The sequence below is a fragment of the Globicephala melas genome, chromosome 15 (assembly GCF_963455315.2).
Source record: "Globicephala melas chromosome 15, mGloMel1.2, whole genome shotgun sequence".
NCBI classification, from domain to species: Eukaryota; Metazoa; Chordata; class Mammalia; order Artiodactyla; family Delphinidae; genus Globicephala; species Globicephala melas.
The window spans coordinates 36,291,728-36,317,047 of record NC_083328.1 but is presented as its reverse complement, the minus strand read 5'-3'; the positions used below and the strand labels follow the sequence as shown (position 1 = coordinate 36,317,047).

At 52.5% G+C, this 25,320-nt stretch overlaps 1 protein-coding gene, 1 long non-coding RNA gene and 1 other non-coding gene across 16 annotated transcripts; 1 reads left to right on the top strand and 2 right to left on the bottom strand.

Annotated features, from left to right (window-relative positions):
- Window positions 1-3,751: 3,751 nt before the first annotated feature.
- LOC115848129 (uncharacterized) lies at window positions 3,752-24,981 on the bottom strand. Of its 5 annotated transcripts, none has more exons than XR_004037592.2 (4): window positions 24,768-24,981; window positions 22,828-24,539; window positions 18,845-18,947; window positions 3,752-7,221 (listed from the first exon to the last, which is right to left on the bottom strand). It is a non-coding gene; the product is annotated as an uncharacterized lncRNA (long non-coding RNA). The 5 variants fall into 5 exon arrangements; XR_004037593.2 differs by having other exon boundaries at window positions 24,452-24,539; XR_009558868.1 differs by lacking the exon at window positions 22,828-24,539 and having other exon boundaries at window positions 3,752-6,237; window positions 6,953-7,221.
- On the top strand, window positions 10,302-16,451 carry RAB26 (RAB26, member RAS oncogene family). Of its 10 annotated transcripts, none has more exons than XM_060284015.1 (9): window positions 10,302-10,643; window positions 11,701-11,811; window positions 14,241-14,282; window positions 14,375-14,441; window positions 14,626-14,678; window positions 15,081-15,146; window positions 15,247-15,303; window positions 15,382-15,468; window positions 15,819-16,451. In XM_060284015.1, exons 1-9 carry the CDS (start codon window positions 10,449-10,451, stop codon window positions 16,230-16,232), a joined length of 1,092 nt encoding a protein of 363 aa, XP_060139998.1. In that variant the 5' UTR covers window positions 10,302-10,448; the 3' UTR covers window positions 16,233-16,451. The 10 variants fall into 10 exon arrangements, with proteins under 10 accessions (XP_060139998.1, XP_060140001.1, XP_030704407.1 ...); XM_060284018.1 differs by having other exon boundaries at window positions 15,392-15,468; window positions 15,819-16,035; XM_030848547.2 differs by having other exon boundaries at window positions 15,392-15,468; window positions 15,570-15,962.
- Window positions 24,645-24,727, bottom strand: LOC115848181 (small nucleolar RNA SNORD60). The gene has a single exon (XR_004037604.1). It is a non-coding gene; the product is annotated as a small nucleolar RNA SNORD60 (small nucleolar RNA).
- Window positions 24,982-25,320: the final 339 nt, after the last annotated feature.

The window sequence follows — 25,320 nt, the reverse complement described above, 5'->3', positions numbered from 1 at the left end:
GCACTCTGCCACAACTACTGAAGCTCATATGCTCTAGGGCCTGTGTGCCGCAACTACTGAGCTTGTGTGCTACAACTACTGAAGCCCACGCACCTAGAGCCTGTGCTCTGCAACAAGAGAAGCCACCAGGGCAGCCAAAAAAAAAAAAAAAAAATTAATTATCTGGAAATCAAATTCTGTAGACTATTTCAGCAAACCACCTGGTGAGTCAGAGGAAATAAAATGTGCCAAAGATCTTGTCTGATTCAGAGAGTGGGACATGAGAGAGATGTTTAATTCTTGATAAAATGTAGATTTAAAAATTTTTATTAATAGTTAATGATAACTATTAACATAAAATAAAGGGGAAAACTAGAGGTGGGGTGAAAGAACCAAGAAAACTTGATCAGCCCAAGCAGGAAAGAATTTAAAAAGGAAATAGTGGATCAGTGTATTAATCAGAACACAGACTAAGACCAAGCATGTGGGTGATCATTATAAATATAAATGAGTTAAATTCCCCTGTTAAAGAGCAAGGATTCTCATAATAAGAAGACACACTAAATCCAGGTAAATGTGGTTTACAGGGACACAGCTAAGACAAATAACCCAGAAGGCTGAGAGTAAAGAAATAGAAAAATAAAGACACAAGAGGGTGGGGTGGCAGTATTAATACTAGAAAAATAGAACCTAAAGCAAAAGATAGTAAATGGGGAAAGAGTCCAATTTTTTTAAACTAATTAAAGGTATAATCTGTGTAGAACATATAATGCTCAAAAAATAGAACATCAAAGCTTCCCTGGTGGCGCAGTGGTTGAGAATCCGCCTGCTGATGCAGGGGACACGGGTTTGTGCCCCGGTCCGGGAAAATCCCACATGCCGCGGAGTGGTTGGTACCGTGAGCCATGGCCGCTGAGCCTGCGCGTCCGGAGCCTGTGCTCCGCAACGGGAGAGGCCACAACAGTGAGAGGCCTGCGTACTGCAAAAAAAAAAAAAAAAAATAGAACATCAGCACACACAACTAAACTGTTGAAAACTCACAAAATCATTGTGGAGGCTTTCTTACACCTTCCTTGGAATTTTACAAATCAAGTAGACAATTTTTTTAAAAATTCAGTAAAGATATGGAGAGTTTGAACAGCACAGTTAACAAGTTCTAGTTTATGTAACAGTATTTTGTCAAGTATCTGGAAATGAATAGGCAATAAAATGGCCTTAGGAAACACTGCCCCCTAGAGGTGCTCTGGGTCCTTTCACCTGCTAACTCCACCACATCATAAGTCTAGCCCACAGCTGGGGCTCCCCCAAACCCACCCTAACCCAGGGATGCTCACCTGAGTAGAAGCCTGAAGAGCAATTCGCAGAGAATCTTCAGACAAGGCTGGACATCCAGACGACTCAGATAATTGAAAGGTAAATGTGGAAGTGATGGATATTGTCATTATCTTAATTGTAGTGATGGTTTCATGGGTGTATACTTATGTCAAAACTTATCAAATTGTACACTTTAAAAATCTGCAGCTGGGACTTCCCTGGTGGTCTAGTGGGTAAGACTCCACACTCCCAATGCAGGGGGCCCGGATTCGATCCCTGATCAGGGAACTAGATCCCACATGCATGTCGCAACTAAGAAGTCTGTATGCTGCAACTAAGAGTCCGCATGCTGGAACGAAGATCCCTCATGGCGCAACTAAGACCCAGCGCAGCCAAATTAAAAACAAATAAATATATTTTTTTAAATGTGCAGTTATTGGATGTCAACTAGACCTCAATAAAGTTGTTTCTTAAATATCTAACCACTTACAGTGACAAAAAGCAGATCAGTGGTAGCCAGGGGCTGGGGTTGGGGTAGGGAATTACTGCAAAGGGGCATAAGAAATTTTGGGTGACAAAAATGTTTTATGGCATGAGTATGGTGATGATTAAATAAATACATTTGTCAAATCTCACCAAATTGTTTAGTTAAAAATGGTGAATGTTGGGCTTCCCTGGTGGTGCAGTGGTTGAGAGTCCGCCTGCCGATGCAGAGGATGCGGGTTCGTGCCCGGGCGCGGGAAGATCCCACATGCCGTGGAGCGGCTGGGCCCATGAGCCATGGCCGCTGAGCCTGCGCGTCCGGAGCCTGTGCTCCGCAACGGGAGAGGCCACAACAGTGAGAGGCCCGCGTACCGCAAAAAAAAATGGTGAATGTTAGTGTACATAAATTATGCTCCAGTAAAGCTGATTTTTAAAAATCTAACCCTGTAGAAATTGAAATACCCTCTTTTAAATCTTCTAACTTTTAGAATTTAACTTTAATAATTTTAAATCAAAATTAAAATCAGATTATTAGAAGTGACTAGTAATGAGCATACATCTTATCAAATCTCTGGGATGCAAAGTTATATTGATACATGGAGAGAAACTGATAACATTACTTAAAAAAAATTTTTTTTTGGTATTTATTTATTTAATAATTTATTTGGCTGTGCCAGGTCTTAGTTGCAGCATGCGGGGTCTTTAGTTGTGGCATATGGGATCTAGTTCCCTGACCAGGGATTGAACACAGGCCCCCTGCATTGGGAGCGTGGAGTCTTAGCCCCTGGACCACCACAGAAGTCCCTCACTTTTTTAAAATTGATGAGCATGAAAAATCAAAATAGTATATAAGTTGAACATCCCTGTCAACATTCTAGAAAAACAACTATAAAATAAACCAAAAGAAAGTAGAAGGAAGGAAATTAGAAAGCTAAGAACAGAAGTTGGTTATTTTAAAAGAAAGAGAATTGATTAATAAAATCAAGAGCTGTTTTTTAAAATTAATTTATTTATTTTTGGCTGTGTTGGGTCTTCGTTGCTGCACACAGCCTTCTCTTGTTGTGGATCACGGGCTCTAGGCACGTGGGCTTCAGTAGTTGTGGCACACTGACTCAGTAGTTGTGGCTCGCAGGCTCTAGAGTGCAGGCTCAGTAGTTGTGGTGCACGGGCTTAGTTGCTCCGTGGCATGTGGGATCTTCCCAGAGCAGGGATCGAACCCATGTCCCCTGCATTGGCAGGCGGTTCTTAACCACTGCACCACCAGGGAAGTCCCTCAAGAGCTATTTTTAATATACAAGGCTATTAATTTTTTTAAAAAAACCTGTTGGCAAGTGTAGCTGAAAGAGAAATGAAAATAAAATATAGCGCATTAAGATTGAGAATGAAGGTTTATTCGCAGAAATAGAGAGTGAAAAGTTACAAGACAATTATGTGTAACTGTTTTTGGGTTTTTTTTGCGGTACGCGGGCCTCTCACTGTTGTGGCCTCTCCCGCCGCGGAGCACAGGCTCCAGATGCGCACACCCAGCGGCCATGGCTCCCGGGCCCAGCCGCTCCACGGCATGTGGGGTCCTCCCGGACCGGGGCACGAACCCGTGTCCCCTGCATCAGCAGGCGGACTCTCAACCACTGCGCCACCAGGGAAGCCCAATTTTTAAATTTATTTTTGGCTGTGTTGGGTCTTCATTGCTGGGTGCAGGCTTTCTCTAGTTGCAGCGAGCGGGGGTTACTCTTCATGGCTGTGCGCGGGCTTCTCATTGCAGTGGCTTCTCTTGTTGCAGAGCATGGGCTCTAGGCACGCTTAGTGACTTAGTGTGGCTTCAGTAGTTCTCGGGCTAAGTAGTTCTGGCTCGCAGGCTCTAGAGCACAGGCTCGGTAGTTGTGGTGCATGGGCTTAGTTGCTCTGCGGCATGTGGGATCTTCCTGAACCAGGGATCAAAACCGTGTCCCCTGCATTGGCAGGCGGATTCTTAGTATTTGTTTTGGTTGGTTTTTTTTTTTTTTTTGGCTGCATTGGGTCTTCATTGCTGTGCACAGGCTTTCTCTAGTTGTGGGGAGTCGGAGCTACTCTTCGTTGCGGTGTGCGGGCTTCTCATTGAGGTGGCTTCTCTTGTTGCAGAGGCACAGGTTCTAGGGGCGCAGGCTCAGTAGTTGTAGCTTGCAGGCTCTAGAGCGCAGGCTCAGTAGCTGTGGCACACGGTCTTAGTTGCTCCGCGGCATGTGGGATCTTCCCGGATCAGGCCTGGAACTTGTGTTGCCTGAACTGGCAGGCGGATTCTTAACCACTGGACCACCACAGAAGTCCCTGGCAGGTGGATTCTTAACCACTGCGCCACCAGGAAAGCCCTAGTCCAGATCTTTTAATGGAAAAATCCTATCAAATGTGGAAAGATCAGATAGTTATGATTTTATTTATACTCTTAGAGAACAAGGATCATATCTCAATGTACTTTATGCATATTTATGCATAAATATGCAATGTGTTTAGTAACATAATTTGGATACCTAAAAAAACTTGGACAAAGATAGAAAAAGGAATCCTTAGTCCAGTGACTTTTAGGTCTGTTCAGCCACAGAACCCTTGTTTCAAAGTCCCAAAATAGAAAACTTGAATGGCCCTGTTGCAGCTGAATAATGGACCCCAAAGATATACAGGTCCTAATCCCCAGAACCTGTGAATGTTACCTTCCATGGCAAAAGGGGCCTTGCAGATGTGATTAAATTAATGATCTTGAGGTGGGGGATGATCCTGGACTATCCAGGTGGGCCATAAATGTAGTCACAAATGTCCTTATAAGGAGATTTGGGAATTCCCTGGCAGTTCAGTGGTTAGGACTCTGCACTTCCACTGCCGAGGGCCTGCTTCAATCCCTGGTCGTGGAACTGAGATCCCACAAGCCGTGCAGCATGGCTAAAAAAATAAATAAATAAGCAGATTTGATGGCAGAAGAAGAGAAGGCCAAGTGGCTATGGAAATGGAAATTGCAGTGATGTGGCCATGAGCCAAGGAAAGCTGGAGGCCACCAGAAGCTGAAGAGGCAAGGATTCTCCCCTGGAGCCCCCAGAAGGAATCAGCCTTGCTGACACCTTGACTTTAGTCCCATTAGACTCATCTCACACTTCTGGCCTCTGAGTGTAGGATGATAAATTTGAGTTGTCTTGTGCCACTGTGTTTGTGCCACAGCAGCAATAGGAAACTCACCCAGGAGTCATTACCAAACCTAATAGTGGTTACTCCTGAAGGACAAGATCTGGTGGGGGAATGAAGACTTTTATTCTTGCCTTTCCCTTTTGTGTTGTTGACATGCCTGCAAAACTCATATATTATTTTTATAATTAAGAGAAAAGAAAAGACAATGCAAGTGAAGCACTTGGCCCACTCCAGGGGTACTCCAAGTGCGCAGACTTCAGTGGTTGTCATGGTTACACCAGGGTTCATTTTATTCCTTTACACCAACACCGATGACTCCCCTGCCATGAGGCCATGTGTGGTACCCTGGAGCCACGAGGCAGCTGGCGGTGTTCTGTGCTGCTGGAGTCCAGAGGTCTCACCCACATGGGGCCTCAGTGCAGAGTATGGATCAGATTGAGGCCTCCCCCTGCATCCACCACTCTGCGGCAGGCACGTTTTATGTCCTGAGACCGCCAAGAGTGTTCAGGTGTGAGTACCTGAGCAGCTGTGGGAAGCAAGGACAGAGGGCGGACCTACAGGGAAACAGCCCTGTGCTCCAGCCCTCCCACCAATTGGTCCTTTTCCACTCAGGCAGGGATGGACACACACCCCTTACTACCTACAGGGCCTCAGTGTCACATGGGGGAGGGCGGGGCAGGTAGGTGTGTCCTCTTGGAAGCAGGACACTCAGTGTGGCCCCTGTGCACCCAGGCCTCTGGGGCGGTGCGGGGAGGGCTCCTCTGACACGAGCTGTTTCCTCAGGTAACTCTGGTGGAAGTCACATTCCGTGCTGCTGCAGTTCCTCTCTGATGTCTCCATAGCAACGTTCACAAGGATTTCATAGAACATAAGGTGTTTGAGCTGGAAGGGACCTCGGAGATCAGTTCCTCCCGCCCCCTCATTTCACAGAGAGGGGAGCAGGCCCAGACTGTGTATGCTACACGCCCGGGGTCAGTCAGCAAGCCAGGGACCCAGCCGGGGCCTCTGCCTTCTGGCACCACTCCCAGCCAGGGTCCCTTGTCCTCAGATCGCAGACAGCTGAATTCCTTAGGACTGTCTTCTTGGGAGGTGCTCTGAGGGCACAAGTTTTGGGGGCTCTGCCCTTCCCCCTTTGCTAAAGGACACTGAAGCCCAGCCTCACTCTGCCCTGCTCAGTCCTGTAGCTCTCATTCCCGTGCTTGGTGAGGGCAGGAGTGGGCACGATGGGCACTGTACTCTGGAAGCTCACAGGCTGGCGTGGAGGCAGTGAAGTCCCCCAAGAACCACTGGAGAGCAAACGTGTTTCCGTATCTGCGGAGCAAGAGTTGGGGTGGGAGAAGCCCAGGAAGTTTGCCCAGAGGAGGAGGCTCCAAGCAGAGCCTGGGACAAAGGTCGAGGAGGACTCTCATTCCTGTCTAAGGCTGCCTGGCTTGAGGGCCACACCCTGTGGGTGACTGGGAATGTGAGCGTGAAGCTTGAGGGCTTGGAAAATCGGGTTCCAGAGAGAGACTGCCCCAGGTCATAGGTTCCAGAGGGTTCTCGTGTCTGGGGACTCATGGCACACATCACTCTAGGACAAGGGGGTCAGACACATGGAAGGGCAAGTCAGAGGGCAGAGTGTAGGAGCTGAAGGCCCTGGACATGAGGGGACCAGGAATCTGGGCCAGCAGAGGGTGCTGGGATAAGGGTTCAGAAGTGAGTCCTGGGGTTGTTCCATCCCTTTGCTGGGACATGGAACCATGTAGCCCCTCCCCTGTCCAGCAGAGCCAGCCCTATACCGGAAGGGTTGAGGGCTTGTAAGTCTGTATCCCCCTCCCCAGGGACACAGACCTCACTCCTCACCTGTACCTCAGCCCCAGGGCTCACTTCAACTCCAAACCCTGCTTCAGGGACCTGGCCTGGCCTGTGGGAGGTCTTCTCTCTAGATTAGAAGATCCCGAGAATCTGGGCATCCCCAGATCCCGCCAAAGCTACCTTCCTGAACTTTCCCACCAAACTGGTCCCTTTTCTCCCCCTTGCTGGGTACCTGTTCTCCTTCTCTATGCCATGTGACAGACATTTCCAAATGCTCAGAGTCTGCAGTGTGGCCGGGACGCAGTGCTCGGTGGGGACAGCTCACCTTGGCTCTGCATGGAACCTGCCAGGGTGTCTTCTTCACTCACGTGGATGGCAAGTGGGGTCCTCTCCACCTGGGCTTCTCCATGAGGCCACCTTGGCTTTCTCACAGTATGGCAGCTGGGTTCCAAGAATAAGTGTTCCAGGAGACAGGAAGGGAGAGCTGCCAATCTGGAAGGTCTGGGTCCAGAAACAGGCACAGGGTCACTTCCATTGGTCGAAGTAATCACAGCTCCTGCCAGGGTAGGAGACATAGACCCTCCCCCTCACTGGGAAGAGTAGCAAAGAATTTGCCATCTTTAATCCATCTTAGCACCCTCTGTCTCTGCCCCAGGGGCTCTGACTCTTTCTTGCCTCCCCTCTGGGCCTGCAGATTCTGTCTCTCCTGGAGTTCTCCTCCATCCCCATTACTTCCCCATGGGCTACTGCAGTCCCCTCAAACTCATCTCCCTGTCCACAGGCTGCACCATCCATCCCCTCCTGGCCACTCCCTGTATTCCTATAGCAGTGCCCTCTCTCCATTGCTCTCCTCAGAAACCATGCATGGCTCCCTACTTCTCACTGAACAATTTCCAAGCTCCTAGGCAAAACATTCAAATTCACCTTACAATCTAGCCCCCTCCTATGTTACCTATTGAATTAGCACCCATTTCTTCCAAGCCACTGGACCACACTTTGGCCTCTTCTGCTCAGGCTCTCTGAGCCTGAACATATTCACTCTCTCCACCTGGCAAGTTTCTCTATCTCCACCGCTGTTGGACTCCTGCTCAATCTTCAAAGCCCAGTGCAAATGCCCCTCCTCCACAAAGCCTTGCTCTCACTACTCATCACACTAGTCTTACTCTCATTGTATGTTGAGGCATGTTCTCCCTTAAATCCTTATTGGTAATGATGTGTCCTCTTGAAGTGGGGCCCACATTTTTAACTCATACTTCTTTCACCAATTTAATAACTGTTTGTTGCAGCCTGGAGCCAGCTGCCAGGGATATGACAGTGAGCAAGACAAGCTGTTTCCTGTGCCCAGAGAGCTTACATTCCAGAGAGTGAGACAGATGGCAAATAGAGGAACCAAGAGACATAATGATCAAAGATTAGGAGGACTGTAGGAAGGCAAGAAAGGCAAGAAGCGGTGCTGCGAGGCAGGGACCAAGAATTCCCTCTTTTCAAGAGAAATGAGAGACCTGGATTTTTATATACTCTCCTAATTTTAAAGGTTGCAAGGTCAAGTCTTTCTCCTCTGCTCTCAGCTTCTCTCCCCTCCTAGCTTCCCACTCTCTCTGGAATGCCTGCCTCCTTCTCTCTTCCTGGTTACCCTATCAGCAGCCCACTCCCCAACTCAGGACGCCCCACCCCTAGGGTACCCAAACTCCTCTGTGGTTCCCATGCCCTGGCCATGCTCTGGCAGCAGCTGGCAGGAGGATGTAGGGAGCCCACTGCCTAGGATGCTAGGGCCAGTGGGCATCCCCTACCTGAGACCCTGGGCCAACCTCCCTGATGTTGGCCTCCTGGGAGTGAGACACCTGGAGTCCCCAGGGCCCCAGCAGTGGGAACCCAACACCCCCACTGCAGGCTTCACTAACCGCATCTGGCCTGGAAGAAGTGAGGAGCCAGAGGAGCGAGACAGAAAAGGACGCCAGGGGACTCTCAGAGGGCTTCCTCAGGTTGGTCCCCAGCTCTGACAGAGCCCTGAGGGATAGGTCTCCGTCTCCAGGGAACCTCTGGGCAAACCCTGCCGGGAACAGTTTATGCTCTCTGGAGCCAGAGTTCCCACGTAGAAATCCCGGCTCTGCCACTTCCTGCCTGGTGACCTTGGACATCTCCCTTCCCCTCTCTGGGCCTCAGTTTCCCATCTGAACACTGGGGATCAGAGCAGCACCCACCTCACAGGATAGTTCTAAAGATGACATGCACCTGGCACACGATGGCGCTCGGTGAAGGGCAGCTTTCCAAAGCCTCTCCCATGCAGGGCCCTGCCAGGCCCTTTCGAGGAATTGCTTTGTTGGGCGGCATCCTTCCATCTGTGTTTTCCCAGACCTCTGAGCCCTAGAGACAGCTTCTGCCCATTATAATTATTTGGACTCTGGGCACTGCCAGCTGAGAGGGCTCAGGCCTCTGAAGGGCCCAGGCTCCCAGTAACAGCTGTCATGTCTCAGGACGGAGGAGGACAGAGCAGGAGGGCTGCCCTTCGTCTGCACCTGCTGCCCCCAAGCCCTGGGAGAGGGGCATGTCTGCTCACCACTCCCAGGATTCCATGACCACCTCAGCCTCACTCTCAAAACCCAGAGCATCTTGGGTGGGTGGAAGTCCTGGGACAGAGCCCCAGGAAGTCCAGGAGGGGAGCAGGTGCCAGGTCCTGGAGAGGAGTCTGCCAGGGACCAGCATAGGGTTTGGATTATCAGCACTTGAAAGCACTGGAAAGCCAAGGAGACAGCCACAGCCTGGCAGAGGGTCCTCCCACCTCTTTCACCTCCCAGATCCCTGAGGGCAGAACCCCAGGGGAGGGGACTCTCAGAGGGCCTGCTTCTGGCTGTGACAGTGACTTCCCTTTCCCCAAGGATCCTGAAGCTTCAGCCCAGCAGGCAGAAGCTGCAGGGTAGAGCGCCCTGCCGGCTCAGCCCTGCCGCTCAGCCTGGCCGCTATGTCCTGTCTCTGATAACCAGCTGTCAGCTGAGCCCCGAGCGGCGGGCGCACCCGGGTTTGTTTGCCAAGCCCGAGTGTTTGAGCTTCCTGGACCTTCCTGCCCTGGAAGGGAGGGGGTCGGTGCCGCAGCAGGCTAGGTGGCATCTCCGGCGGAGAAGGAACAGAATCCCAGGGTGCCTATCCCACGCAGGTCCACTGCCTCAGTGCCCCCATCTCACGGCACTCTCCTTGTCCCAGGCCCGGAGGCAGTCCAGTGGGGGCCACTGGGCAAGGGGCAGAGCCGGGCGGGGTGGTGCACAGCCAGCAGAGGAACGACAGGACGCTGGGTACTCCCTCCCTCACCCACCGCCCCCAACCCGCACCCAGGCCCGATGCAGATATGGAAGGGCGTCGCTGGCTCTAGGGCAGGGAGGTAGCTGCCCCCAATGGACAGAGGCGCTCGGACCCCGAGCACCCAGGGCAGGGCCCGGACCTCCTGACCCCGCCCCCGGGGAGGCCATTCATTTGCATGGCCCCGCCCGAGAGCGGCCATTGGTAGCGGCGGCGGGAGGCCGGGCCTGAGTGGCTGCGGGGCTGCGGGGCGGCGGGGCGGCGGGGGCGGCGGGGGCGGGGCAGCGCGGAGCTGGGCGCCGGGGAGGTAGTTGCAGACGCCGCGGGACAGTTTCGGCTTAGGGTCTGGGTCTGGCTCCGAGGGCGCGGGGAGCAGGGTGTCCCGGGGCGCGGCGGCTGCAGCGGGAGCGTACTGAGCGCCCGCCAGCCCGCCTGCCATGTCCAGGAAAAAGACCCCCAAGAGCAAGGGGGGTAGCGCGCCCGCTACCTCCGCACTGCCCGCCACCGACGGGCCCCAGCCCGTGCGCCCCGGGACTGCGCGCCCTGGCCCCGAGGCACCTCCCAACAGGCCCCCGCAGCCCGGCCGGTCTTCGCTTGGCGGCGGCGGCGACTTCTACGACGTCGCCTTCAAGGTGAGCCGGGCACCCCCAGCCCCATGCGAGCGCAGCAGGTGGCGTCCGGTCGGAGCCGAGTGGGGAGGGTCCGGGGAAAGGGTGCAGGGCCCTGCAGACCTTTGGCGAGGAGCTGGCTCGAGCGGCACCCCGCAGCTGCAGTTGGCATGGCTGGCGCGGTGCATCACACACACACACACACACACACACACAGCTGTCAAACCCGGGTTTGGGATACCCAATATATGACAGGGCCTGCCCCCTCCCCCTCCCCACCTAGCTGGCATGGCCGGACAAGGGGTCCTGCGGAAGTAAGAGCCTGGCAGGTGTCCTCTCCCTGTTCCCTTATGCTTCTGCCCCCACCCACGCCCATCATTTCCCACATGCTGCCTTCTCTCACCCCCAGGGTCTTTTGGTCTCTTCTCTTTAGGAGGCGAGACTAAGAAGAGGTTTGCCAGTTTGGTGGGGAATGCTGGGGCCTCCTTCAGGCCAAGGCAGAAGCTTGTGAATTGTGGGGGCGGGGGTGGCAGGCCCATCTTTGGGTTTTGGAGCCTTTGGCAACAGGCTGGGGGAGGGGAGGAGAGGGAGGCCTGACTGCCCCTCCCTGTCCACAGACGTGGTCTGAGCCTCTCCTCATGTCAAAATCTGACCTTCACTTGGCAAATTCCTCTAGAGCCTTGCTGGGATTGGAAGAAGCCCCCTGGCACAGAGGCCCCCCACCCAGGCCTCCCAGCGGTCAACCCTCAGGTTCTGCTCCCCACTAAGCCCCAAATGCTCCCCTTCCAGACCAAGCATGGTGTCCAGGTAGCAGCCCCTGGATGAAGGCAGCTACTCCCACTCCCCACTGATGGAGACAGGCCAATGTTCAGGAGAGGGGACAGAACCTTCTAGAGGTGGAAGATGGAAGTCCAGGCTCTGTGTCTCCCCCAGGCCCTGCTGAACCTGCAGACTTAGGATACCTCCCTCCACTCCTGACCCTCACCCACAGCCCATCTGACCAGGCCAGCTCAGAGAAGACCAGACACCCCTCCGGGTGGGCCAGCACCCAGGTCCCCTCTGCTCTTTCTTTGTGCCCCAGGTCATGCTGGTGGGAGACTCGGGCGTGGGGAAGACCTGTTTACTCGTGCGCTTTAAGGATGGCGCTTTCCTGGCAGGGACCTTCATCTCCACTGTGGGCATCGACTTCAGGGTAAGAGTGGAGGCTGATGTCCCGAGCACTGACTGGGCCCAGCTGATGCCCTGGGCCCCCAACACCAGCTAATAGCTGCTCGAAACACCCCTGGGCAGCTGGTTCTCCGGTTCTCCATTATCCCTGTGGCACCGACAGGCTCATGAGGTGGAGCTCCTGGCTGGACCACCTGGCTCCCACGGTCAAGGTGGTTGAGGTGAGATGCCTTAACCACCAAGCTGCCTGCCTCCCGACATCTCAAGGTCCTGGAGAGAGGTGGTGGCTGTATACAATCGAAGCAGAGATGGTACCCCTGTGCCTGGGGCTGGCACGACCCTGGGGGCTGTATCTTGTGCACTGGGGGCGGTGGATGCTGGTGTCCCCATGGGAACTCAAGACCCGTGTCCACTCAGGAGGCCAGCATCGCTGCCCCACTGTACAGAGGGGCCCTGAAGTGCCAGGTGGCCTGCCCAGGCCATACCAGACAGATGGCTGAGGCATTGAAGCACACACCCAGTCTCAGAACCAGGGAGAAGTCCCTGCCCTTGGGTGAGGAGGCTTATGGTAAATGCTCCCACCTGGATGCTTTCCCTGGCGGAGCGCCCTCACCACCTCACCCCCTGCTAGAGGGCTATGTCCTGGGGTCCTTCTGGGGTATGTCCCTCGACTCTTGGCTCCCCAAGTGCCCTCCAGCACCCCAAGCAGCCTGTGGGGTCACAGGGGAATGATGGGGGCCACAGCCTTAGGCATGCAGAGCTCAGGCATCAGTCTAAATTCCACGTGCTGAGGTGATGTGTTCTCAGCAAATCCCAAATTTGCATTTTTCTCACCCTTTCATTAGACCCAGTCAGCAGAAGGCTGGCAGGGAGGCTCCTTCTGGGGACTGGGAATGGGGGACTCCGTCCAGTCTGGGGAGCCATTCTCTACCCTATCTGTGGGGGCAGAGCCCCTCAGGTCCTCTGGGATGAAGTAAGGGTTGAGGTGACAGAAGGGGGAGGTTTAGGCCCAGTCCTCTGCCTGTTCTGGCCTCACCTCCCCCCTTCTCACCTCCCTCTTGGCTCTGGGGCAGGTGGTGAGGCTGTGTGGTTCACACCCCTGTTCAGGGTGCCAGGGAAGGCGGGATGTCCTCCCCAGCCTCCCTGCAGCAGGACAGATGGCTGCACCCAGTTCCCTGGAGACCCAGAAGCACCCTGACAGCAGGCGCTGGGTGAAGAGGGAGGTGGTGCTGTTTCCGCTGCCTGGGGCCTCAGCTGGTGGTTAGCAGCTCCTGTCCCCACCCCAGCAGATAGGAACCGGGGTTGAGCCACTCCCTGCCCTACTCCTGAACTGGGAGGGCCTGGCTAGGGAGCATCATCAGCCAGCAAGCAAGCACATAATGAGCACCCACTGTGTACCAGGCCAAGTTCTGGGCTCTGTGCTTACTGCATGGGGCCCTATCCTCAGGCAGCTGCCGTCGGAGCAGGAAGAGAGGCTTTCAAATTACAACAAACACTTTAGCTCGTACCAGGCCAGACTCGTTTCTCAGTGCTTTGCATACAGTAGCTCATAAAGTAATCGGGGCAGCCAAGTGATGAGCACCCTGGCTACCCCCATTTGTGGATGGGGAAACTGAGGCACAGTGTTAGTAATGAGCCTGGGGTCACACGACTTCAAATTAAGTCGTGCAAGTGGCTCTAAGCAAAAGGAGCAGTGTGTGCAGAGCTGTGAGAAGTGCTGGTGGCCTGGGAGAGGGGGCTGGAGCAGGGCCTTGAGACGTAGGAGCAGAGTGCAGGGGGCAGGCGTGCAGTGTGAAGCTGAACCAGCAAGTAGGCTCAGGGAAGCCACCCACCGGGGCTGGGCACCAGGCGGAGGAGGGCAGCTGCGGTAAAGGAGAGGGGAGGGGCTGGGTGCAGGACTCAGTGAGTGACTGGGGTGGGTGGCGACCGGGGGCCCTGCAGGGCAGGGGAGCTGGTGGGGCTGTGTGTCAGGCCTCCAGGAGGGGCAGAGGAAGAACCACCCGGCCCAGAATGGACACAGCTGGCCATGGAGGGCGGCAACCTTCCAGTCCATCAGGACAGCCAGCTAAGCAGGGGCGGCCTGAGCACCCTCTGTGCACAGGTCACCAGGAGGGGCTCAGCAGCAGGAGATGTAGGAGGTATGGGGGAGGGCTGGGTGGACACCAGGACTTGGATTCAAGGGGAAGCGTTACCTGTAGGTAGAGGGCAGTGAGGTAGTCAAGAACCAGGTGGGCCCTGGAGGCAGAGCCAGCTGGGGCCAGGGATAATGAATTAGGGACACACCGGGGTCCCCTCAGTCCCAGGCTCAGTCCTGGCCTGGCACCGCCTGCCTCCCCCACCCTATCCACCCCCTTCCCCCCCATCCCCCACCGGAGGGTGGCACCGGTCTAGCTGCTGCCTAAGATGGTGCACTCGGCCCTGGGCCCTCCTTGGAGCTGGCTGGTTGTGTTTCAGAACAAAGTTCTGGATGTGGATGGCATGAAGGTGAAGCTGCAGGTGAGAGGTGACTGGGGGAGGGGGAATTGAGGGCAGGGGGCACCTGGGAAGGACTGGGCAGCCCTGACAGCTACACTATGCCCTTGCTGCAGATCTGGGACACGGCTGGCCAGGAAAGGTTCCGCAGTGTCACCCATGCCTACTACCGAGACGCTCATGGTGAGCTCATGGGCACCGTACCCTAGCTCCAGGGAGTCGGGGCCACACTCCCGAGGCTTCTGCTTGGAGTAGAGCACCCTGGGTGTGAGTGGGCAGAAGTGTGAAGGGTGCGATGCATGAGGGTGAGGGTGATGGGGAGCCGCTGTGGGCTCTGCAGGTGTCCTCACTGGCCCTCTGCCCCCAGCACTGCTGCTGCTCTATGACGTCACCAACAAGGCCTCCTTCAACAGCATCCAGGTCAGTGGCTTCCTTCCTGGTGGTGGAGACAGGCCGAGATGGGGCCTGACCCCATCCCCAGCCTCCCTCAGGCACAGATGGCATCAGGATCCCAGAGAGTTGAGGTCCCTACTGACAGTGTGGAGAGGAAAAGACTGCCCCTCTGGGCTCCTAATGGCCTAAGTACAGTGGTTCAGGTTGAGAATGAGCTGAAGGGGGCTGGGGTGACCTTCTAGTCCACCAGCCCAACTCCTTAGATAAGGTACCTGTTGGATCGCCCCTGCACAGCACATGGGGAGCACTAGTTCAGGGGCCCTCCTGTTAGCCAGACACTGACAGGCACTCTGTGGGGTGTGTCCTGGAGGGGGGCAAGGGGTGCCAGGAGCTCCAGCCTCCAGCCTGTCCTCAGCTCTCCCCCCACAGGCCTGGCTGACAGAGATCCAGGAGTACGCCCAGCATGACGTGGTACTTATGCTGCTGGGGAACAAGGTGGGCACCCCAGCCTGTCTCATCTACCCTGGCTCTACAGAGGGTGGAGGGAGGTAGGGGAGTGAGCTGGGGCCAACTCTCACCAAGACTGCTGTGCCAGGTGGACTCTGCCCAGGAGCGTGTGGTGAAAAGGGAGGATGGGGAGAAGCTGGCCAAGGTGAGCTGCGGTTGGGTGGGCAGCCAGAGTGCCCCTGGGGCTGCAGGGCCTGAGCTGTCCCCACCAGGTTGCCAACAGCTGTTTGCAGGAGTACGGGCTGCCGTTCATGGAGACCAGCGCCAAGATGGGCCTCAATGTGGACTTGGCTTTCATGGCCATAGCAAAGTAAGTCCTGGCAGTTATCAGGAAGACCCCCAGACCCAGCGTCTGAATCCCCTTGTTGGGGGTACTGGCCACCCTATTCCATGGTCATCCCTGCCCCACAGGGAGTTGAAGCAGCGCTGCATGAAAGCTCCCAGTGAGCCTCGCTTTCAGCTGCACGACTATATCAAGAGGGAGGGCCGGGGGGCCTCCTGCTGCAAACCCTGAACCTGGCTGGGGATGGCCACCAGGGTGTTCTCCTGGAAGACTGGATAGAGTCTACACACCCCTGACTTCACCACCCAGCAGCCAGTCCCAGGGTGTCTGTTTCTAGGAATCCCAGGCTGAGCCTTGCCCTTCCCTCGTCTGGGCAGCCATCCAGAGCCTCAGCCCCAACAAACAGGCTTCAGGAAGCCAGAGGGTCCGCAGCCCTCCTTCACCTGCTGCTGAGGGCTGTGCCCCCAAGGCCTTCACAGAAGAGCAACCAACTTCTTCACAGGAGGGCTACCCAACAACGTATAGACTGCCAGGCACCTGGTCCTCCGGACCACGGTGCCCGTGCCCCGTGTACAGTGCCTGAACACCTAGAAAGCCATGTCTGCAGCTGCACATCCTGCCCAGGCAGGATTCCTGCCCACACCTGGGGCAGAGGGCTTCACCACAAATCATATCAAGGACCAGAGCTGCCTGCTACCAGCCCACCCACCAGGAGGCCCTGGTTCAAACATCAACAGGGTCTTTCATGTTACCCTGGAGGATGCCAAGGCTGTGGCTTTGTAATGCAGTGAATAGCATGTGGGAAGCCACAGAAATGTCAGGCAAACCAGGACTGCCAGCCCTCGCCTGCTGACTAGGGCACCAACTCAGCAGGCTGATACAGGGCCTGGGCTTGGCAAGGTCAAGCCAGGGGGGTGGGCAGGGCACTCCACCTTGTACTAAAATCTTGAAATGTTTTGATTGAGAGTTTTTGTTTCCAGTCCTAGTGAATAAAGTTGTGTTTTCTGGAATGCCTACCTTGTCCATTGAAAAAAAGCAATGCTCAGGGACTGTTAGTGAGGAATTACAGGAATTAAGAGTTCACCACCCACCCCAAGGCAAAGGCACAAAAGAAAACCTATCCTTACAGGTAAAAACAGAGAAGGCTGTCCAAATAGGTGGAAAGTCACTGGCGCGAACTTCCATTTTCATGCTCTGCCCCTAACCGAGACTGCCCAGAGATGACCCAGTCATCCCATGGAGTCCTCTGGGGTGCAAACAGGCATGAAAATAAAGACACGTGTGCTCCAATCAACTCACCACCTTTGCTTTATTGCTAAGCACTTCAGAGACTTACAGATGTCTTTGAGAACAGAATCCAACGAGACCAAGAATCCAGAAGAGACCAAGACTGTGAAACAGATGTGTTGGGCTGGAAAATCCCCTTGACCCACAAGAATGAGGAAACTGTAGTTACTTTTGTCTTCCACCCAGTCAGGGCCTGAAGCTCCTGCTACTACCTTATCTTGAAGTGTCAGCAGGAGAAATGGTTGCAGCTGCTCAGCCACCTATCTCTTACCTCAAATCTCCCAAGTGACGAGGACCCCAAGAACTCTTTATTGGGAGGATGAGGGGCGGAGGTCTGTCTTCTGTAGCTTCTTCAGGCTGGCACTGGGCTCATGGACCCTACCTAATTGGGGCCACGGAACTCTTGCCCTGTTTTGTCCAGGGGCCCCAGGGTGACTTCTGCTATTCCAGTACGATCTATTCAGGGAATGGCTGGAATCCCTACATCACCATCATCTTGATGTGGAACTGTTGCAACCTGGAAGCAAACTTAACAAGCAGATTAAAAAGGCAGGGGCCAAAGTTCAGTAAAAGGATTATGGCAACTAGAGGTCCAAGCAGGGGGCAAGAACCAGGTCTCACTTGGTAACATCTCCTTAATTGTAGTCTAGGTCAGCGCTTGGGTTACCCTGTCTGAAGGAATGAAGCCATTTGGCGTGGTCACATTTTCTTGACGTCCTCTTCTACTAGCCCAGAGTTATTGATGTAGGTGCAACATGTCTTGATAACTGCACATACTCCTCCTTGTTTGGCTAGGAGAAAGTCTAAGGCCAGTCTATTAGCCATCACTTTACTAGCCAAGGAACTTAGAGACAATGAGAGTCTGGTGAGTGCATTCCCTGTGGATTCACTCAGGACAGGGCATCTGAAAGATTGTGGAGCACCACTTCACGATAAACAAAGCTTCCCCAAGGGGCCACCAAACCAATGGCAGCTCCATTTTCTGCCGAAAGGAGACCAATTGCCCTTTTGCCCCAGAGGTGGGTGATGTTATAGATGGCAATACCTGGGTTTGTTTGGTTACTCAGTTGGCCTAGTGTTACATTGTCCTGTAAACAGAGCACTGTCTATACAAGGAAAGGCCACAGCTAATCCCAGGAAAGGGAAAGAGGAATTGGGGGTTTTTTGAAGAGGACAGTCAGTTTGCACCTGGACCACAAAGGAATAGATGTCTGGGAGGGGCACATGCCTGACATACTGTTGTGGAATTAAACCACTTCAGTAGAGTCTGCCCAAGGCGGGGGTTCCAGTACAGTTGGAAGAAAGGATCCCACCACTGAATAAGGGTGTATGAGTCTTTTCGAAGGCTTTGGGAGAGGCAAAAAACATGTACTACACGCAGGGAAGATATGTGTTAGACGCTTGGCGCCAGGCCTGTCCAGGAGACACATCCCACCAGCCAGCTGATCTTGGAGGAACCAATGGGTGGCGTTAACTGTTTGATCTTTGCAATTAAAATTAGGGGTAATGGCGGTGATGTCAACTGCTGGTGCATTGCAGAATTTAGTCCAGGCTTCTGGCATGGGCAGCAAGATGAGTTACCTTCATGACAGAGTAGAAGACAAATATGCTTTGATGGGGGGAGCTTTGTGTGCTGGATGCACTAACGAGAGGGGTCAGGTCCAGGCATGGAAGCTGTGCCAAGGGCTGGATGTGGACTGAGGGGAGCAGGGGTTGCAGGACCTTCAGCCAGAGTAAGTTCAAGGTCATCATTACTGGATGTGTAGCTTAGTTCTTTAAGCTTATAGGCGTCGCTTTGAGGATTGGGATGTTAGAACCCAGCACTGAGACAGATTCTCTCCCTGAACAATAATTCTTGAGATTTACTATTGCGTTGGATCCTCACTCCCCTGACATGAATCCCCAAAGGAGGGGGAGAAAAGTTGGGGTGACTAATAACTTCATAATGACATCAGAGTTCTAATTTAGGAAGCAACCGGAATGCAAGTAGTGTTGAAAGAAATCCTGCAGTAAACAAGAGCCCAGTAACAAATACGGGCTCCCAGCCTACCGTCACTTATCTTGCTTTTGTTACCCAGAGAGCCCGAAATAAATTAATGTCAAAGTGAGAGTTTACTTATCAATGCAGTTGTCACTGGCTTGGGGATCACCTTCTTGAAGAGGTATTTGAGGTCTTGGGCAGGTTCACAGGAATAGCTGGGATGTGGGTCTTCAGGTTCCTGTAACAGATCAGTGGAAACAGGTTTAATTCTGGGTAGATGAACCCAACTAGTGACTCCATTAAGTTTAACCACTGTAGGGGTGCTTACCAAAACTTGATAAAAGACTGTTTTGCTTTGGGAGTAGCTGGTCACCAGGGGACTCATTTTTCCAGGTCTTTAAGAGCACCCAGTACCCAGGGTTTACACTGGAGTCACTGGGGCTGTTATCTGGGGAGAGCTGAACTGTTTCCATTCTTGAATAGCCCCCTTCCGACCTGGCCCAGGTTAATAATGTATTTAAGGTGTGCCTAGCTTTCTCAGCTGGTTACCATGTCCAGGGTGAGGAATAGCCTACCATGTCATTTCAAAGGGGCTCAACCTAGTTATTTTAGGGGCTGCCCCGCTGGCAGCAGGTGGCACCACCTGCTATTACCAGGTTCTGATATTTCCTGCTAAGAGCTTACCCAAGGTTTTCTTTAGGGTATGACTGGTCTGTTCCACCTTTCCTGAGGACTGAGGTCTGCAGGACAAATAAAGGTAGTGTCTATTTCCTAGGGTCTTTTGGGTAACCTTTGCTATGAATTGAGGGTCCACTGTCAATCTGGAGGTGTCAGGGCAACCCAAACCTAGGGATAATTTCCTTCAGAAGTGCTCTAGCCACTTCAGTTGCCTTTTCTCTCCTAGTGGGAAAGGCCTCCACCCATCCAGTAAAACTAGCCACAAAGACTAATATTTGAAGCCCTGGAAAGAGGCCATCTGAGTGAAATCCATTTGGCAGGCCTCTCCTGGCTAAGGCCCACGTTGCTGGACTGGGCTAACAAAAGGGGGGCGGGGTTTGAGATGCCCTCCTTATTTATGGGTGGCACAGGGCACAGGCTCAAGTAACCCTTTAACATCTGGGAGTCATTTTCTCGTGAAAAGCCAGAAAACCACTGTACACAGTATCCTTCCCCAGATGGAGAAAAATCACGTAGCCCTTTGATTTTCCATTCGTCAGAAAAAGCAATTTTTGATGCATCACCAGCCTTCTGTTCCCTTAGTTCACCCTTTTTCTTGCGCCCAGGTTTCCTCAGTAGTACCTGGGCATGTTGTAAGGGGTAAGGGATGGGATTGTCATTTGTTGTATCAGGACTTTCTCTGCTTCTCCATCTGCCCTATTGTTCCCTTTGATAATCTGGGAGATTCCCTTTTGGTGTCCATGGCAGTGAATGACTGTTACTTGATTTGCTTGGTTTTTGAGCTGCCTCTGTGAGATCTCAGCCCCATACTTTACAGGGGAATATTTTGCATTCAAGTCCTCTTTCCATATAGCTCCATTGGCATGTAGAACGAGGTAGGCTTATTTAGAGTATGCTTACAATTTTTCCTTCCCCTAGGATTAAGGTTTGGGTTAGAGTTCGGCCTTCTGGGCTGCCATGGGCAGCAAAAGTTTTCACCTCTATGATGCTCTACCCTCCTGAGCCCGTCCTTAATGAACTGCCATCAGTAAACCATTCTTCCTCAGGATTGTCAATGTCTTGATCTGTCATATCAGGCCTATAGGGATAAACCTGGTCAAGGTAGGAATGTATTACCTTTGGGATTTCAGCAGGCATCAGTGTAGTTGGGTTGAGGGTGTAGCAAGTTAATTTTATTGACGTAGAGTTGATTTACAATGTTGTTAGTTTCTGGTGTACAGCAAAGTGATTCACTTATATGTATATACTTTTCCATCTTTTCCGTTATGGTTTATTACAAGATACTGAATACCGTTTCTTGTGCTATACAGTACCCTGTTTATCTATTCTATATATTAGTTTGCATCTAACCCCAAACTCCTAGTCCTTCCCTCCCCCAAGCCACCACAAGTCTTTTCTCTGAGCCTGTTTTTCACAGATAAATCATATGGTATGTCTAACTTACTCCGCTTAGTATTTCTAGGTCCATCCATGTTGCTGCAAATGGCATTATTTCATTCTTTTTAATGGCTGAGTAGTATTCCATTGTATATATCTACATCTTTATCCACTACTCTACTGGACATTTAGGTTGTTTCCACGTCTTGGCTGTTGCAAATAGTGCTGCAGTGAACACTGGGGTGCATGTATCTTTTCAAATTATAGTTTTGTCTGGGTATATGTCCAGGAGTGGGATTGTAGGATCCTATGGCAACTGTAGTTTTAGGAACCTCCATACTGTTTTCCATAGTGGCTGCACCAATTTACATTCCCACCAACAGTGTTAAGAGGGTTCCGCTTTTCTCAGTGTTGGGAGTTTTGAGGGTTACCTCTGGGGAGTCAAGTAAACCCTGGTACTTAGTACAGTGGCCTCCAGTTAGCCAGTGGTGGCCTTTGATCTCTAGAAACCTTTGTACTTGATGTTGGGGGGCGGGGGTCTGGACTTCCAGTGGCCGTCCAAGGTAAGCTTGTTAGCTTCTTCCACTGATGAAGTGGTGGCAGCTGCTGGCCGAAAGCAGCCAGGCCAACCTCAGGGCACACCATCTAGTTGTGTGGAGAAATAGCCTATTGGCCGAGGAACTTCTAGTTTCTTTTAGGTCGCCCAGAGCTTTTAGGGGGTTAGGACTTCTTACAAAATGAATGGCTTTTTAAAACTGAGGAGACCCAGAGCAGGAGCTTTAATGAGGACCTGTTTGATACTATTAAAAGCCTTTTCCTGTGTTCCTCAGCCCGAAGTAATGGTTCGGTATCTGGGCTTTTAATGGCTTCATACAGGAGCTTAGACATTAGCCCAAACCCTGGGATCAAGAGTCAGCAAAACCCTGCCTTTTTACCTTTGTAAAAAGGTACGAAGAAACGTCTTTGTGGCACTTAGGCCTAACATACTCGTTTTCTATCTTGCGACAGCTGTCTACTTCCAGGGTTTATAATGTGTCCCATGTATTTAACTTGTTGCATTGAGATTTGTGCCTTTTTCTGGGAGATCCTGTAACCCTGGACCTCAAGGAAATTAAGAACTTCAATGATGTTCTCACTTGAGCCTCCACGGTGGGGCTACATATTAATATATCATCTGCATGCTGTAGCATAGCCCCTTTTAGGCCTATTTCCCTTGGTTCCTGTCCCAGGGCCTGGGCAAACACTGTGAGCTGCCCCCAAACCCGTGGTAGGTAGTGTTGTCCAGGTGTATTGTTGCATCTGGCCCGAGTGGGGGTTAGTCCACTCGAAGGCAAACAAATATTGTGAGGGATGAACTGGGATGTAAAAGAAGGCATCCTTGAGGTTGAGCACAGTAAACCATTTAGCATTTACAAGGTCTTGGGCTAATATATTATAAGAATTGGCCACAAGGGGGAGTATAGGAACCACTGCCTCTTTTACTGCTGAGGTCTTGCACCACCCTATATCCCCCCATTAGGCTTAACTGACAAAATAGGAGTATTGCATTGGGACTGACAGGGAACCAAGAGGCTATGTTTTAAAAATTTATGTATGAGGGGTTGTAACCCCTTTTTTGCCTAACCTAATGGGGTACTAGTCTCTGGTTAGGGTAAGCAGCTTCTGGCTTAAGGCTAGTTTCTGCAGGTTGGGCATTTATAGCCCTCCCAGGGACTCCTTTGTCCAGTTTGCTGCAAGGTTCACTGCTTGTAGAATATCGCTGGGAACAAGCCCTTGCTCCTGTGTTGATCTGCCTTAGCCAGGGTTAAGATAAGGGGCCGCTCTGCTCGGGGCCTCCTAACAGTAACGCCTTGAGGGAGCCCAGAAGATCTCTCCCTAGTAGTGGGGTAGGATACTCAACTAAAAAGGCATGTTCAAAATGGCCAGTGAGAGCCCCAGAGAAGTGAAGGGTACGAGGCTTTCCATTGACACCAGTCACTGCAGTTTTTAGAGGAAAGAGGCCCAGCGTGAGAAATCAGGGCAGAGCAAGTAGCTTCTGTATCAATTTAAAAAATTGATCTTACCTGCCACCAGGGGCTCCTCAAAGGAGATAGACATCTTGTGGGGACGGGGGGAACCGCCAGAATCCCTGGGCTGCTTCAGTTATCCAGCATGGCCATCTCAGGAGCAGGAGCCCCCATTCCCCTTGGGGACCAAGGGCAGTCCCATCTCCAATGACTGGTCTGTTTGCAGACTGGGCAAGGCCCGGGAGCTTCTTCTGGTACTCATGGGCCCAATGGTCAGGTGACTTGCATTTAAAGCATCCCCCCTTGGTCTTGCCTCCGGACTGATGGTTGAACCTTCTTGCCCCCTTTGGGTTGCCCTGAGGTTGCAAGGCACGGCTGACAGCAACAGCTATCAGTTTAGCGTGAGCCTCGGCGTGCCTTTTTCCATGTTGAGTTCTATCCTCTTCCTCAGTTTGATCTCCATTATAAAATATTCCAAAGGTCACCTCTAGGAGTTTGTGGGCCTAACTAACTTTTGGAGTTTTTGCCTAATATCAGGGGCAGCAGGGACTGAACCCTGGGAGCAGAGAGATCTGTTAGCAAATTTTCTAAAAAGCCTCCACAAGCTGTCCCTGAAAGAGAACAGGGCTTTCTTCTTCCTCTTGGGTCACTTCCTTGACCTTTTCATAATTGACTGGCTTCCAAATGCACTTTCTCGTTCCTTCTAATAGGCACTGGACCTCGTGATTCCTGGCCTTCCCCCCCCCCAGGCAATTATAATCCCAAATGGGCTTATGATTTGGGACATAAACGTTGGGCTGGTCCCTGGCAAACTGGTCGGCGTACACCTGTGCTGCTGCCCATATCCTCTGCTTCTCCTCATGGGTACAGCAGGTAGGTAAGATCATTTGGACGTCCTTCCAAGTTAAATCAAGGGCCAGGGTTAGGGCCTGAAATCCCCCGTGAACCTACTAGGGTCTTCAGAAAATTGGCCCAGTCTTTGTTTGCATTGGGCTAAATCGGTTAAGAAGAAGGGCGCATGTACTCGATTGTGCCTTTGCCATATGCCACTTCCCTAAGTGGGCGTATTTTCCCTGGTCCTGGGCGATAGGAAGTTCCACTATGGCTTACTCCAGCAGGACCAGCACTTTCAACCTGGGGTATCGTTGGGTACAGAAGAGCATAGGGAAGAAGGGTTTGGGATTGGCCAAGGGAATCCGGAGAAGTACAGGTACTTGTAGAGTAGAAAAGGCTCTGTTTCCCCCTTAAGAGTTGGAATGTAGCTAAGAGAAGACTGTCTAGAAAACCGGGAGGGTTCTCTGATTCCCCACGTCTCGTGATTACAGGAGCTGCACAGAGTGGGATTACTGGAGTTGGGCGCACTGGAAGGTGGCACGAGGGCAAAGGAGTGTCGGTAGATGGCGAGATAGGAGACTAAGCAACAGAAGAGTCCAAAGTCATTCACCCTGCTTTCTTGGTAACAAAAATAAAACCTGAAGAGTCCTGTGAATTCTACCCGACATAGCACTGGATTTCGCAATGTTGCGGGAGCAGTTTAGGAATGAGGTTCAAGAAATCCTTTCCCCAAATGGTGCAAAAGCCCAGCTTCCCGCCAAAGAGGGAAGGCTTAGAAAAGAAGAAAGGCAGAGAGAGGGAGAAGCCAGAGGTCTCCACGCGCAGCTGGGCAAGGCCCATGATCTACCTTGAATCCAGGGATCCGAGTCAGGGGACCAAGGCCCCTAGACCAATGCTGATTTACCTCAAGGTCTCCAGCCGGATCACCGACAGTCCTGAAAGTCAGAAACCGCCCAAATGCAGACAGATGCCCAATCCTGCCATTTCCGGCAAGACCTGTTTTCACCCCCCAGGCCCTTCCATCAAGAAGGCGCACCCTAAAGCCTCAGTCTTGCAAAATAATCAGACTGCGCGTGCAGTTTTCATGCGAGGTGTCAGAAATTAAAGCAATTCATCACAGGCTCGGAACTGAATTTGGGAAACCAGGCCCAGCCCAGCCTTACCTATACAGGGAAACAGATCTGGAGATTGCGACTTCCCGACGGGACTGGGGGCAGAAACGTGTAGAATGCTGAGGACCAAGATGGGTTTCAGGCGGAGGCTGGACCCGGGGTCTAGGTTGGCAGGTTTGGGCCACTTCCCCAACCCGCTCTGGGCCCGGTTCCTCCCTTGACCGTGACGTACGGAAAAACGAAAAAAAAACCTTATGACCTCGTACTCGATTCGGAAAGAACGCAGAAGCCTGGGGCTCAAGCTTTTATAGAAACTGCTCCACCTCTGCGATTGGGCAATCCCAGCGGAAGTATCTTCCCTCTTCACCGCTGATACGCTCCTTTCTCTACTCTCCAAATCTCCACCAATCGAGCCTTGACATTTCTTTTGGGGGCGGTCTCCCTGACCTGACACCCGAAGCTCCACCCTTTTGCAGAGGCCATTGAACTTAACTGTGAGCGACGGATATATATAGCCAATCAGAGTCCGATCTGCAACATAGAGTGATTCTGAAGCCACCAATCCCGCCCCGCAACATCTGAGCCGCCGGAAGTCGTAGTTTCT

Excerpts from the sequence above, each read along its gene's own strand:
- RAB26 (XM_060284013.1), top strand. The coding sequence starts at position 10,449 with ATGTCCAGGAAAAAGACCCCCAAGAGCAAGGGGGGTAGCGCGCCCGCT. Across the intron at positions 14,283-14,374 it reads GCATGAAGGTGAAGCTGCAG|ATCTGGGACACGGCTGGCCA; the intron begins GTGAGAGGTGAC and ends CCCTTGCTGCAG. Across the intron at positions 14,442-14,625 it reads CTACTACCGAGACGCTCATG|CACTGCTGCTGCTCTATGAC; the intron begins GTGAGCTCATGG and ends CTCTGCCCCCAG.